At 41.4% G+C, this 15000-nt stretch overlaps 1 protein-coding gene across 9 annotated transcripts in view; it reads left to right on the top strand.

The window, feature by feature from the left end:
• Positions 1 to 15000, top strand: part of LOC138000700 (very long chain fatty acid elongase 4-like) — a 59080-nt gene that overhangs the window by 32653 nt on the left and 11427 nt on the right. For 8 of the 9 annotated variants that reach the window (XM_068847302.1, XM_068847303.1, XM_068847306.1 and 5 more), the window contains 2 exons: positions 5813 to 6000; positions 6098 to 6184. In XM_068847302.1, coding sequence (XP_068703403.1) covers positions 5813 to 6000; positions 6098 to 6184 — 275 coding nt within the window. The remainder of the gene's footprint in view (positions 1 to 5812; positions 6001 to 6097; positions 6185 to 15000) is intronic. The other variant, XM_068847305.1, reaches the window with a different exon arrangement.

Here is a 15000-nt window from a genome sequence, read left to right as displayed (position 1 = left end):
TTTTGAACCGTGAATATAGAATATAAAAAGTTACGATCAGCGACAAACATTTTGGGAGATTTTTGCTACGTTCAAGTAAATTGCAAAATCGAAAGTGACATGGCCGGAATTCAGCGGGCGCCGTGATTAAGTTACCGCGGCATGTTTACTCGCCAAACAGTGAAGCATCTGTGTCAAATGATGGCAAGATACCGGGTTTTTGTAAGTTTCTTTTTCTGTCAAGTGTTATAAAGTTTGACAATGAAATGAGCGAAGTCAAAACAAAGATCACAATCGCCCAACTCTTGTTTATGCAAAGTCAAAATTTACTCTCCAAGACGCGTACGACGTTATTTATCACCAGGTAATTCCATCATTTTGGAAATAGCAGCTACTTTATTATTCATCTGCGTCACAAGTTTTCACTGATTTTGGGCCTCATTTTGTTGAAACTCAAGCACGCTTCCAACAGGCCTGTGAACCCTTCCTGCTTACAGAGCAATACTAAAAAACTTTTCCCATATCACATTTGAACCTTAAGCTCGAAAATTCAATACACAACATGATATCATAATTCACAAAGGCAGAAAATACCACAGAATCCTTTTCCAGCAAAAAATTTATTGAAACAATAAACATATTTGCTCTTAGAGGTGAAAACCTCTTCCTATTTCATTGCGTGCGTGAAGACAAGAAACTCAATTGTGTCAAATTACCATGTACTTCAGGTAAATACTGCTCACTTTGATTTCGTCTCGACAGGCGATAGATTGTTGTCGAAGTCCAGTACTCGTCGCTTTTGAGATTCATGCCTAGTTTATCCAACTGACTTTCCATTATTGAGCTCCATAAGGGTATATTTTGTTTAAGGATCCACTAAAACGCCATTCGCGTTGCATGACTTTCGACGCCATTGCAGGCTCAGTTGATGATTCTAATGTGTCCACCAGAGAAATCTACGCAGTTCCACTACCCTCTCGATCCTAAGAAAATACGGTCAGAAGGCTCTATACACAAAGACACCACTTACCAGGGGAGTGACAGGCAAGACTTTTACCGACACGGAAAAAAACAAAAAAAAAACAAAACAAACAAACTGAACGCAGACCTCGACTGGGTTTGCCCATAGGCAACCCAGTAATTACTGAGTGCCCCCAAACATCTTTCTTAGATCTTTGAGGATCTTTAAGGATCCTGATAAAAATCCCTTTAAGTTCTCAAAAATTCCTTGAGGATCTTTCGAGGATCCTAAGGACCTAAGGAGATCCTGTGATTCATCTTGAAAGGATCTTTATAAAGATCCTAAAAGATCCTGGAGAGTTCTTTGAGGATCTTTCAAGGATCCTAAACCGATCCTTTGACTGTTCTTGAAAAGATCTTTACCCACAGGCGCGCCAAGCTCAGTGTGAACATGGCCGGCAAAAATAATAGGATTTGTATGGGAATCGCGATAAAAACCTAAAGAAGATAAATATATCAAAAAAATCTCAACTAAAAAGCCTAAACTCACTGCCATTGTGGATAGCGTCCCTCCTGTGTGGTTATTTTCCAGATCCGACGTGATTTTAGCCATTTTTCAATGTCTGGGTTGTGAACGGTTATAACAAAATCCCAATGCAGGGGCCCGTTTCTCGAAAGTCCCGAAAACTTTTCGGGCCTGAAAAGTCATTTGTGAAACTGTCAACCGCTTGTTTTGGAAAGCCGATCTTTTAACGTGTTTTTAATGTAACCAAAAGAAAAAGGCCTGTGAAGTTTGAGGACTTAAACCCTCTCCGTTCTTGAGATACAAATGGAATTGTGACACGAAAACGGCCCGTAAAGTTTCGGGACTTTCGAGAAACGGGCCCCAGGAGACTAAATTCTCAGGAGCCACCAATTTGAGACAAATATTCCAGGATAAAATGTTCCCACGGTCACAATTCCACATCAGAATCAATTGACAAAGATTGAACTGATTGTCGGGAGACCCAGGGGAATAAAGAAATTTGCGGTTGACAAACTATGGTCTGTCACCCCTGTAAGGGTCAGTTTGTTATCAACGGTCGAATCGGTGGCCACCCTTGTGATAAAGCACTGCCTTCGAAAGCTGTTTTGTTGCAGTATTCAACGCCTGACGTTGGTGGCAGAACTGCTATCGCATTGATGGTGGGTCAAAGATATCAAAGGGTCAAACATTGCATTGATGGTGGTTGGAACTTACCTTGTTTCCATAGGTTCGAAAAGCATTCATTGTCAGTTTCGATTACAAATAATAATATATAGATTTAGCCAAGCCTAAAAGCGGAGCTCCCTGGTTATTTATTCTTACTGCCTTAATTTGACTTAACTTGTGTTAATTGTTAATTTCAGTTTACACACTACCGCTATTGCGAAAGAAGAAAGGGTGTGCACGTTGCTGCTGCCATAAAATCCCTAGAGCAATTAATCGATCAACGCCGCCATTTTGTTTGTTATTTCGCGTGTGCACGTGTGAAAAATCTGGGTACAAGCAAAACTATCAACCAATCAGACAAAAGTCTCCTTTGTTTGCTTAAACAACTTTAGAATAAATCTGGATCAATGTACTTCAAAAATGCTGACCAGCTGTTCTTAGTTTCTACAAAGTAGAAACACCACCAATGAAAGACTCAATACATAACTGAAGCGACCAAATACAAAGAAATTGCAGTACCGGACAGAATCAAGGGAAATGTGCTCCTCGGGTTCCCGAGGGGATTCGAAAGGAGAATACCCCTTCCACAGCACCAAGTATTCTGTAGACCCCTGTTTGCTAATAAAGTCAGCAAATTCCGGTCAGTTAAACGGCCACTATTTCTCCTTATTTTGTTCCTTCCATAATCTCTTTCTCATTGTAAATGTGAGCAACTGGCAAGGAACGATAAGTTACAGTGTTGCTTATATTAGCATTTAAGCTTAAGTTTACATTGCAAAGAAATCAACTTACTGTGCCGCTTTTTCTCTTGGTAGTAAGCCTTTCCACCTTCCACAGGTGCCCTCGTCCTTTTATCTTTCTTCGTCTAGTAACAGGAAGCATATCCACGGTCGATACGTTAGTAAGAACCGCGTAAAACCCCCTTTCCCTCACTCTCGAACGTCCCTCATGGGCCGCCATTTTGATACAAGAAGGAATTGGCAGGCCTTTAAGGTTCAGCGGGCGAACCAATCATAGTTCAGGAAATGAAGTGAAAAGATTGATAGTTCATTAGATACGCTCCAGGGACTCGTGAAATAATACCTTTGACGCTTGTCAAAGGCAGAGTTAAAGCTGTAGTAAAAACGGCCTTTACCACCTGAGACCTACGTTCAAAGGGCATGACAAAGATAATATTTGACGCACGTCAAAGGCGTGCGAAGGTATAACAAAGGTGGTCTTTGCCACAGCTTTGACTGTACTTTTGATGCAACGTAAATCCAACTGTTCGTCCTGTGTTAGTGCCCAAGGAAAGAATTTGTGGAGTAACTTCTTCCACTAAGTATGAGCTATTACTGGTATTCTGTTTTGTCGCTGTGGTTCTCTTTCGCTCTCCTTTTGTTTCTGTTCTAGACATAGGTCCTTCAGGAATCATGTAATCTTATCACAGCTTCTAAAGATATGCAGATACAGAGAAAAGAGCAGTTCTAAGAAACTTAAAAATAAACTCTCAGCTTTAAGTTTACATCCTGCTGATGCTTGACTTGAATAACTGCGTAGCCACCAGTGTGGACCACAGATATCATGATGTGTCAGACTGGATTGAAACCAGCGAAAAAAACAGAAAGAAAACAACTTCCAAACCGTTTTCCACCTGAACACGAACAGCGTTGACTGTGTAAGAACTATAGTTGACGTAGTATGGCCGTTTAGCCGCGTTGAGCCACAGAAAGCGCGCGGAAAATGAAGCCTTGCTTATGTTCAAGTGACTTAACCTGGGTTAACCGAGATAAATCAAAGCGAATACAAATTAAGTTGTTCACATTAGCACCTAAGGAACGTGATTCACAGTTGTGTAACGTTGAACTGACACTTTGAATATTTAATTAAACACAGTAATGGCGACGACCAGAACAAATCACATAAATCCTAAGACCATTTCCCGTTGACTTTGTTTTTTCAACCTTCCAGCACGCTTCGCCCGTTATCTCAATAGATCCATAGATTTAAACTTCCTCAGAAGTGCATGCGAACAGCAGTGCTTACTCCGATGACGAAGAAACAGTAGCCGATTCCTGTCATATGAGATGCAAGAAAATTGATAATTCTTCTAGTGTCCATTTCCCTGGTGAGGTCCACTAACGTTGTAAGAGCTTGTAGTAGAATAAGTCGTAATTATTTAACAAAGAGGAGTAAGGACCAGGATTTCTTTCAAAATCAACAAACATGGTTAGATCAGGAAGGCAGTAACAGGCACAAGAAGCCGCATTTGCTCCAGATAGCGATCGGTCGACTTGCGTTGTAACTCGGAGGATCTCTGCGGCAAACAAAATGTTTCCTCAGTATCCAGCAGGAGACTGGTTGAAAAGCACTTTCCTTAGCAGTACCGTCATGGTAGATTAAACTTAAAAAAAACTCGAAGAGAGCAGCAGAATTAGACACAAATTGCAGGGAACAAAATTCGTGGCTCCCATCATGGTGCGCATACATTAGTTCTGGCACAAAAAAGCACAAATAAGAATGAAACAGTTTTACATTCATTACCAGTAAGCACATTTCCTCTCGGGGGAATATTTTTATCCCGGCCATTGCATGCAGATCTTTCTTGGTCCGATGTGACGTCATTCCTCTCAACTGTCTTTGATTCCCTACGTTATAATTGGACGAATGTGGTTGTGTCACCATCCCGCTATTTCGTGCCAGAAATCTGGTCCTCACCAAATGGAGGCGCATTTTAAATTATTTAAACCTAATTAGTATTACATAACGTTGAGTTCACGCTAAACGCTGTTTCCAAGCTCTCTGTTTTTTGTGTCTACTGTCTTGTAGAGTCAAATCCACTTGGTCATTGTGTCACAACATGCCAGAATGTTACAACGTGCCCGAGTAACACAACATACCTGAGTGGTTAAAAGTTGGCGCATCGTATCCGGGCCAGGCCTTCTCACTTTCAAATCCCCCAATTTAGCCTTTTTTTCCTAGCTTGTGTCTCCTTCTGTCAATTGACACTACAGAGCCAGGTTCTTGTCTTGTCTTTCATATACCGGATCCGGAATAATTAACGTCAATAAAACAAAAGAACAAAGCAAACATAACGATACCTAATCAACAAGGCGACATCGCTGAGATATTTTTGCCCTGTTTTGTCCGTAGAAGGGACTTGATTGTCGTTTATAATTAGCAAATTTAAGCAAAAAAAGGGACTCTACACTTACGTCCATATGAAGGGATCACTGACGGGATAAAAGAATGCAAGAATTACCTTTAAATGCACTGGGACTTTACATGGACTTACACGGCAAAGCCGTCTGTTCCTTGCTTGTCTTCGCTCTGTGGCTGTTTTCACCGATATAACATTGTACGGCAAACGTATGAAATTTGTGGATTATCGGTGCTCTGCTTTAGTGAAAAAAAAAAAATCCAGAATTAGCATGTGCCATGTAGAAAGCCTTAGCTAGGCCTGGATTTTCAAACATTAATGACAAATATACAGCCGAGATTACTTTATCATTCTCCACACGCCTTATTACGGTCTCCGTTGCAGCATTTTATTTTTTTAGTATTTCTCAATATTTCCTATGATTTCATCCACTCCTCTTTAAGCTTGGCTCTTCTAAAGTGAAGGAAAATAGAATCCACTCTTTCGTTTTTTTATGCAGCAGTAACCACGTGCAGTCATTGACAACAACTTTCAATTTTCAGACCCGAAGACGGCAGACTGGCCTTTTGTTTCTACACCATGGCCTATCATCTCCTTTTTGGCCATTTACCTCGTCATTGTCAAAGTCGGACCTACAATCATGCAGAAAAGAGAAGCTTGCAATCTCAGAGAGGTTTTGATTATCTACAATTTTCTTCTTGTAATTCTATCGGTTTGGCTGGTCTACGAAGTGAGTGTGCAGTATAAATTTCCACTTTTTTGTGGTTTTATGTTTCTTACATTGATTTCAAGGTTGTTCTAATGTGTCTTATGTTTCTCGTTCCCAGTCAGTCGCCTCCGCAATGGATATTCCAAACTTTAATTTTATTTGCCCATCTTTACCCTATGTCATTGGTGACGCAAAACACAATAGGGTGAGTAACCATTAATTTTGCATATATTGTATGTTAGGTAAGAGGACAGCATCTGCTATCCGCCTGTGTACTAAATCGAATTTGAGACAACTATTGGTGGCACAGCAATCTGACTTTGAGTCTACTACTTTGATACATTGACACTTCAAACTGAAGGAAACTACTCAAAACTACAACAGTTTATTTACACTGACAACTTAGCTCTCAAAACCTCACTCTGAACACTGGTTGGATTTGTTTTCTGTAGTCCAAACGTAAAATCCAATCTCGTAAACAAAACTATGCTGGCCACGTAGCACCAAATGTATCAATAGAATTAACAAGGATATTTAGGAGAGTGTAAGCAATAGTGTCTTTGGACTGTTGTCGCCCGGCATCCATGCTGGTCAAAGGCAATAGAGTTCGTACCCCAAGCCGCTAGTCGACGTGTTTGGAAGCGAGTTCAGGGGTTACAGAACAAACGTTTTCAGTCCCTTGAGACTCAAAATGGTAAATAGTGAAAAAGGCCCGTTAACTCATTGAATCCATCTCAGCGTAAGGAAATGTGCCCGCAATAGGAATGAGAAAAACTCTGACCAGCATAGAAACCCCACCCTGGTTAGAGTGTTTCTCTCTCCCGGAATAGGCCCATTTAGACATGTGGGAAAATAACTCATGGGTTAGTAGACACCACTACTTACACTCTCATAGTTAATTCTACTTGTAAACGAGTTTAATAACTAAGTGCAATTCCAAAGTCAGAGTAATCAGGATGTCAGTCTTTCATTTCGGGGTTCTAGGGTTAAAGTTCCGCTATGACCACTATATCTGACACTATAGGTTTTGCAATAATTTTGTAATCCCGGTTCAACTTTTATACTGCACTTTTAAACACTCTCTGTCAAACGACATTCATTGTGCGCCTCAGCTCAAGTTTCGTGGACCACACTGTTCGTAATCCTGTGCAATCCAAGCCCGGCTATCGATATTTGACAGCAATTTTCTATTTCTGCTAATAGGTCGATTATCGGTTTCTCCTTAAAATAATATTGTGCCACTTCAAGTTGTGGCGTTGATGGTTTACTTAACAATTGCCTCTGCATAAGTTCTTTTTTTGCATATGGCGTCCTCGAAAAACCAAGGATATTAGAAGAGCGTAAAAAGATATATTTAAAGGGATACTCTACACCTCATAGCAACCTTCCCTCAAAACGTAGGGTTAACATCATAATTACGGAAAAATGATAAGTAGTTGTATGCGCTCGTTCAGACCAGATTTTACAGGTAGTCATCAAATGACGTCATCCGTCATAAAGAGAAAAGAAGGGAGCGTGCATAAATTAGGGAATAGTTGGGGCATGCAAAAAACGCAGCCTAACCCTAACACGTGTAACAACACGTGCATCGCTGGGGCATTATGCAATGCGGTGTAACCCTAACCCTAACACGTTCAACAAAACGTGCATCCCAGGTCGTCGCATAACTTAGGGTTAGTTTAATGAGGTGCCAGTCACGTACGTACACGAAAGTTTCTTTTATTGAGAAAGTAAGCGAGATGTGTTTGATGTGCTTGTTTTATGTGTCTACCCAAACCATCTGCGTGGTAGTGCACATGTATAGCAAAAAGAACAATGGGAAAGACAGGGAGCCAATGAGGTAAAGGTGGTTTCCTCACAGACCAATGAGACACCACTGACGTCAGTAGAAAAGAACAATGGGAAAGACAGGGAGCCAATGAGTTAGAGGTGACGTCATCACGGACCAATGAGACACTACTGACGTCAGTAGACATTAACTTAGCTGGAAATAATGCAGGTTTGACTTGGCAACAAATTCAAAATGGCGCCTGACTGGTGATCTGCAATAACGTGAACTTGTCTAGGGTATCGTTATACCCTTCAACAACGAATATTTATAATTATAAATCAAGAAAAATGGAAAGAATGCAAGGCCATGGGTGTTTCATTCTTTCTCTTCTTTTTAAAGAGTGAACAACTCAATTAAACGGGAGCTCTTTGCACCTGGAATGAAATCATTATCCTCGCGGATGCAATAAACTACAACTTGAAAAGAAAAGTGGTCCTCTTCCTATACTACAAAGATTTACTTGCGATTCGTTTCACTTACATAAAATCTATTGGAAAAAAGTCAATTGTGTTGTCAACCTCATGCCTTATAGAAGCTGCGAACTTGTCCAATTCCCGAAACAGATCGATGGTACATGAGGTGATTTGCGCGCTTCTGTTTTTGTGTGATTCGCACGTATTTGAGCCAAACGTTCTTGCGCTGCGTCGAAGAGAAATGATCTAACTCAAGTGAGCAAATTAATCAAAATGGCGGCCAACGGTCACAATAGAAGAAGGACCGATATGGTTGGAAATAAGGCTTCGATGTTGCCAAAAGTGAAATAAATCAAGTAAAGAACCAGTTACATTTACATTTACATTTATTGTTTTTTTATGTGATTTGTTACTTTATTTCAAACTTAAATTGCTCTGTATGTTAAAATAGCGAGACTGGCGAAGTTGTTCATTTCAAATCTCGCACCAGGCGAGCGCTGGACAAGGTCTACTAGTGTTCCAATCCTCTAAACGTTCCTCGGTTTTCCAAGCCTTCTGCTTTTGTATAACAAAGCCAGTGGACTATTCTTTGAGAATATGCCCAAAGGCCTGATTTTTGAATGAGGAAACTTGATCAACGCGTAACATTTCGCAATGGCGGTAGTGTTGTGCAACGAATGCTATCAGTCTTGCGTTTATTCCGCATCATTTGTAGCCGTCGTTGCCCAACATCACAGTAAGCGTTTAGGTAAACTCTATTATTTTTATTACGTGATGGCTGAGGCAAGTGATTCTCAAGTACAGAGTAAGAAGAGGCGTTCCACTAGTGATCGAGGCATCCAGTTTTCACTGAATGTGAAATTACTGCGCAATCAGGAAAGCAGACTTCTGGGGATAAAAGAGCGTATTGGGGTGGCAAAAACATCTCTAAATCTTTCCAAGGGAACGTCAAGCACGCAAAATGCCGATCTTCTCGAAGCTCTACTGCTGGCTTTTGAAGAAAAAATGCAAGGGCGAAAGGAAGTCTCTGTTGTAAGTTCTCTTCTGTCGAATCAGTGGTCACCATAAGGAAACCTCTCTTCCACACCAAGTTCAGCAGAATGCCCCTAGTCGCATCCAACACCTATTGCAACCTCCACTCCAAGATCGCAAATGTTCCTTAATTTTGATGGTCGAGTATCTGAGTCACTAGTGCCACTATCCCATACATTCACCGTGTCCTCCTCTTCCCCAACCGTTCCATCACAAAAATTCCAGATATCAACTCTGGCAACGTGGAATGACCCCATCTACCTTGCCAGTGAAGGAGCTCTTCGACCTCTGTTTTCTTTTTTCAGTTCCAAGCTCTCAGCAAAGTGCTGCTTTTGTGAAAAGCTTTTCGATATAGACTCTCTATCATTCACAAGGCAAAGACCTGCAGTGTTTGTGAATATGTCTTGTTTGTGTGGTTCTGTGCGCCAGTCCACAGGGTGGGGGACATGGTAGAGATTTTAAACCTGGTCACCAAGCCTCAACGAAGGTCTGGTTGAAGAGAAAATGTCTCCTAAAGATCCCAAGGAATGAACAGAATTTGTGTTGTGCTCGAGCCATCGTCACAGCGAAAGCTCACGTTGACAACCATCCTAAATGGCGTAGTTTCCAATGGGGCTTGACCATCCAAAGCGATGCCGCTGTCGCTTTACATGTAGGAGGCCATGTGAAACCTGGCCCCTGTGGAATACAAGAGCTTACTCAGTCGTCGCTGTTTTTAGGATATCGAATCATCCTGGTAGACGTAGATCGCGCATATGCATGTTTTGCGTTTGGCGAAGGCGAGAAACAATTAGCGATCCTGCATGAAAACGGTCATTACGATACCCTCACTACATTACGAGGTTTTTTTAGTTCCAGTTATTTCTGCGGGCATTGTTTACACCTGTATGACCATTTGGGGCATGCATGTCCTAATGCAACTGGAATTCACTGCCCTGCTTGCTGTCAAGAAGCATGCTCTGATTATGGTTGGCTTCGCACTGTTGCAATAGCTGTCGCCTTATCTTCTACGGACCCTCCTGTCTGGAACTCCATAGTAGCAAAGCACAAGATGGGGAAACCTAGTGGTCCTGAAAAACGATCTGTCTATCAAGTGTGGAGGAAATGCACCCATTGCCGAAAACTCCTCGTGGGAAGGAAAGAACAAGGCGATCATTGCTGTGGTTGGGGTGAATGTTCCCTGTGTCGCGAACAAGTGGACCTTAACACTTATCGCTGCTACGTTCAGAAGGCCAAGGACCCTGATGAAATCTGGGAAGAGAAACAAGCTGTGCAACTGGCCAAGCAAAAAAAATGGCAGCTTCAAAAAGGAGGAGACGCCTCAGTGGGGTTACGAACCTTTCGATCCAATACAGAGATGGAAAACCAGGAACAACCAGACGATTTTTATTTTTATGTGGAGTCTATGCAGAACACCGGGAAACATATTGCCAACTTAATTGTAGAAATGACTGCAGAAAATACTGACCCCAAAATCTTTCACGGACCCCGATTCGTTGATCATTTCTAAGAGTGGTTAGAAGTGTTGACAGAAGAAGAAACCCGCAAAGTGACAGTCTTGGCCCATAATTTTAAAGAGTGCGATTCCTACTTTATCGTCGACGCACTGCACCATCGCAAACAAGCATTAAGCAGGTCTGCAATGGCGGTAAAGTACTGGAACTGACTTACCTGGGAGGCTACATTCGTTTTATTGACTCCATGTTGTTTATACCCTGATCTCTCTCTTCTTTCACAAAAACCTTTGGACTTGACCCCAATCAATTTTAAAGAGGTTTCTTTCCTCATTTATTTAATACCTGCGCCAATATGGAGAAGAATTACCAAGATGAACTGCTTCCCATGAAAGATTATTTCATGGGAAGCAGTTCAAAGAAGGGAAAGAGAAATTTGAGAAGTGGTATGAAGAGCAGAAAGCAAAGGGGGTTCAGTTTCATCTGTGCCAAGAGATCGAAGATTATTGCATTGATGATGTCCGGTTATTGTGCATTGGTTGCCTCTCATTTCAATGCGATATCCGCAAGCACACCCGGTTTTGCTCCTTTGAACAAATCACTATTGCCTCTGCTTGCAACCAAGACTTGCTCCTCAACCGCATGGAGGAAAACATCATTGCCTCAGAACCTCTCTACAGCTGGCGCTTGGATGTCAATTATCCCAAAGCAGCTATGGAATGGTTAACGTTTGAGGAACAGCAATTGCGCCGAGATGCTTGACTTGCATGTAGCGATGACGAACGATAGCAGCTGGAAGAAATTTTCTTGGAAACAGGCGATAACTCCGACCTGCGGTTCCATCAGAGAATACAGCATGCTAGGAATCATGGTGAGTATCGCATTCCAAACACCCGATAGAACGTTGACGGCTATGATGTTGAGACCAACACAGTTTACGAATTCCTTGGCTGTTTGTGGCACGGTTGTCCCAAGTGTTTTCCTCAGTGCTCGGAAACCTACCGCCACCTGAACGATCGCTCCATGGCCGACTTTCATCAAGAAACCTTTGTTGAGATTACAAAGTCTGTCCGATCAAGGCTATACAGTAAAAACCATCTGGGAGTGCGAATGGCGAAAATGTAAGCACCACGATCCAGAAGTAGCTGCGATTGTAGCCGGGTACGATTTACAAAAACCGCTTTCACCTCGCGATGCTTTTTTTGGTGGCCGCACAAATGCAGTCCCGTGTCTTTTAGAGCTCTTGACACCTCACTGTAGAAATGAACGTTTCTCATCCTCAGGTGGTATGAAAAAACAGTGAGCAAGAACGACGCTTTTCAAACATTTGTCCCTTAAGGTATGATGGCCCAGTGACATCATTAGGAACCAATCATGGAATGGTATATTTTGCTTTTCATTGGAACTCTATTTCCCCCAACAAATCGAAAACATGTTCTGTAAGCTGCGCCACGGGTCAGTATGAGCTTCCATGTTTCATGTACCAATGATGGCGCATGTCTTACCCATCAATGACACAATGGGTTCGAGGCAGGCTTCAAATCTATCCTTAACACGGTCATACTCGAACCAGCAATTATGTGTCATGAAGTACAGATACAAGGGTTTGTGCATCAGGCGTGCCATCTCTACTCCCCAGCCTGTCCCACCATCCACAAACTCTAATCCTTGACTGTTTTGTGCAAATTTCCCAAAAGCGTACACAGTATCAGCTTTCTTTATAATCCAATAATTGCGCCGCAGTAACCCGTTGACTTTACAAGATGATGATGGGCATGTACGCTGTAACCGTTTATTGGCAGCTCGACAGGCGTAATCTGCTTCTGTCCAAGGAATTACACTTGATCATGTTTCTTTCGTGAAAAGATCGACGAGAATAAAGGAAACCCGAAAGGCATCTGGAAAGCTCTAAAATCTCTGAGCAGGACAAATAAACCTCGAGTGTGTATCAATGAAATAGCTACACAAAGTGGAATTATCAGCGACGAAGTCGACATTGCAAACGAGCTAAATGAATACTTTGTTAACATTCTAGAACAAATTGGTAACACCAATGATGCTGGCGTAGACTTCGATCATACAAAGCTGGCAAATTTTGTTCATTCAAGATTAAATACAGACACGGTTTACAACATTCCTCTGTTAATGCCTGAGCAAACCATTGATATTATGGATAAAATCTCTAGTAACAAGGCCTCTGGGTATGATGGCTTGAGCATATGCGTACTTAAGAAAATTATACCAGTGTTTGCAAACCCTTTATGCAAATTACTTAATCTTTCAATATTGACAAACAGTTTCCCCAATCATTGGAAAATGGCTAAAGTCACACCACTATACAAAGGCGGTGCACGGAATGATATCAACAACTATCGCCCGATATCTGTTTTACCTGTCCTCTCGAAAATTCTCGAAAACCATGTGGCCAGCTGTCTCTCTAAATTCTTACGTAATAATAACTTATTATACGAGCTGCAATCAGCCTTTAGGCCAGGACACTCCACTGAAACAGCCCTAATCCGACTTACTGATCAGATTCTAATGAACATGGATAATGATAATGTGACTGGTCTGGTTCTTATAGATTTTCGAAAAGCTTTTGATGTGATTGATTATGAACTTCTTCTAAAAAAGCTGTCGATCTACGGTGCTACTCCTTCTGTTGCCTGGTTCAAATCCTGCCTGTCTGAGAGGAAGCAGTTTATTTCGTTAGGGAAAACTACATCTGAACAGTTAACGGTAAAGCAAGGAGTGCCCCAAGGGTCCATTCTAGGTCCGGTACTTTTCCTTTTGTTCGTCAATGATATGCCTCTTCACGTTCAAAAGTCAACTATGGACATTTACGCAGATGATACCACCTTGTCTTCGAGTTCAAATTGGAAAACCATACAATCATTAAATCAAGCATTGTCACTAGATCTGTGTAAAGTAGAGAGATATGAATATGCAAAAAACAAAAGCTCTGTTGGTAATGGGGAAGCGTCTACGGAAGCGCATAGTTCAAGATTCAGGAAAACTGGAAGTAAAAACGGATAACGCAGAAATTTTAAACGTTAAAAACCATAAACTTCTTGGTATGATCATCGATGAAGATCTACATTGTAACTTACATGTACGAAGCGCATGAACTTTGCAATAAACTTTCAAAGCGACTTGGCCTCTTACGCCATATTAGCCCCTACTTAAAGAAAAATCAGAGAATAATCTATTTTAACGCAATAATAAAACCAGTTATGATGTATGCAAGCCAAGTATGGACATTGTGCAACAAGGAGGCACTCGAGAGTTCTCCGCATGCAGAAATGGGCCGCACGTATTATTCTTGAAGCACAACGCACTAGTCGAAGACAGTAACATTGTTTAACAACTTAAGCTGGATCCCCTTTTATAATGAAGCGTAAATAAAGCGTTGTGAACTGGCCTATAAACAGATAAATGGTACTTTACCCAACTATTTAAATACATCCCTTAGAAAAAACTTCGATATACACCAAAGAACCACGAGAAATTGTAATTTAAATTTATTGTGCCCCCTCCATAAAAACATCTCAGAGAGTGGACGCACCTTTGCCGTAAGGACAGTAAAGGACTGGAACCATTTGCCTCGATCATTAAAAACAAGTAAGTCTTTAAAATCCTTTTAAGGCTGAATTATGGAAAAGAGTACTAAATTCTCAGAAGACAAGGGGATCGTTTGATATAAATTAATGACAATAGATAGTCTTTTGTATGCATTTCGTTCTTAAATCGATTTGTCTAGTTATTAATTGAGTTCTAGGAATGTTTGTTTTCTTATTCTATTGTAAATAGTATCTATTCTTAATGTAGTTTTTATACATTGTAATTTTGTACCTTAAGAGGGCCAGAAGTTCATCAGTAATGTTAGTTACTGTCACGTGTTACCCTAGTAAAATAAAGTCTCTCTCTCTCTCTCTCTCTTAATGCGCGGTACATCAAGGGACAAATCCCCTGGATGAGAAACTGCTGAGGCATGAACAAGTTTGGGATCATGACCACCACAGAGACGCCCTCCTTTCCCATCCACTCGGGTGATAGGGTGGTTGATAGGGAGAATGCATATAACATGCATCCCACATTGCCACGCCCATCGTATGGCCCAGGCATCGGTGCCTTTAGCGGCCCCAGTGCTCGCGGTGATCAATCAATTTTCAATGTGTAGCGAATGCTGTTGTATTCCAAACCGAGGACGGTGTTATTGTTGATTGTGTCGATGGACCAAAATCAGAAATAAAGCTCTCTTGTAACGGAGAAGTTGTATTTGTCTCAGTTT

The sequence above is a fragment of the Montipora foliosa genome, chromosome 4 (assembly GCF_036669935.1).
Source record: "Montipora foliosa isolate CH-2021 chromosome 4, ASM3666993v2, whole genome shotgun sequence".
In the NCBI taxonomy this organism is placed as follows: domain Eukaryota; kingdom Metazoa; phylum Cnidaria; class Anthozoa; order Scleractinia; family Acroporidae; genus Montipora; species Montipora foliosa.
This window is presented reverse-complemented; position numbering and strand designations above follow the sequence as displayed.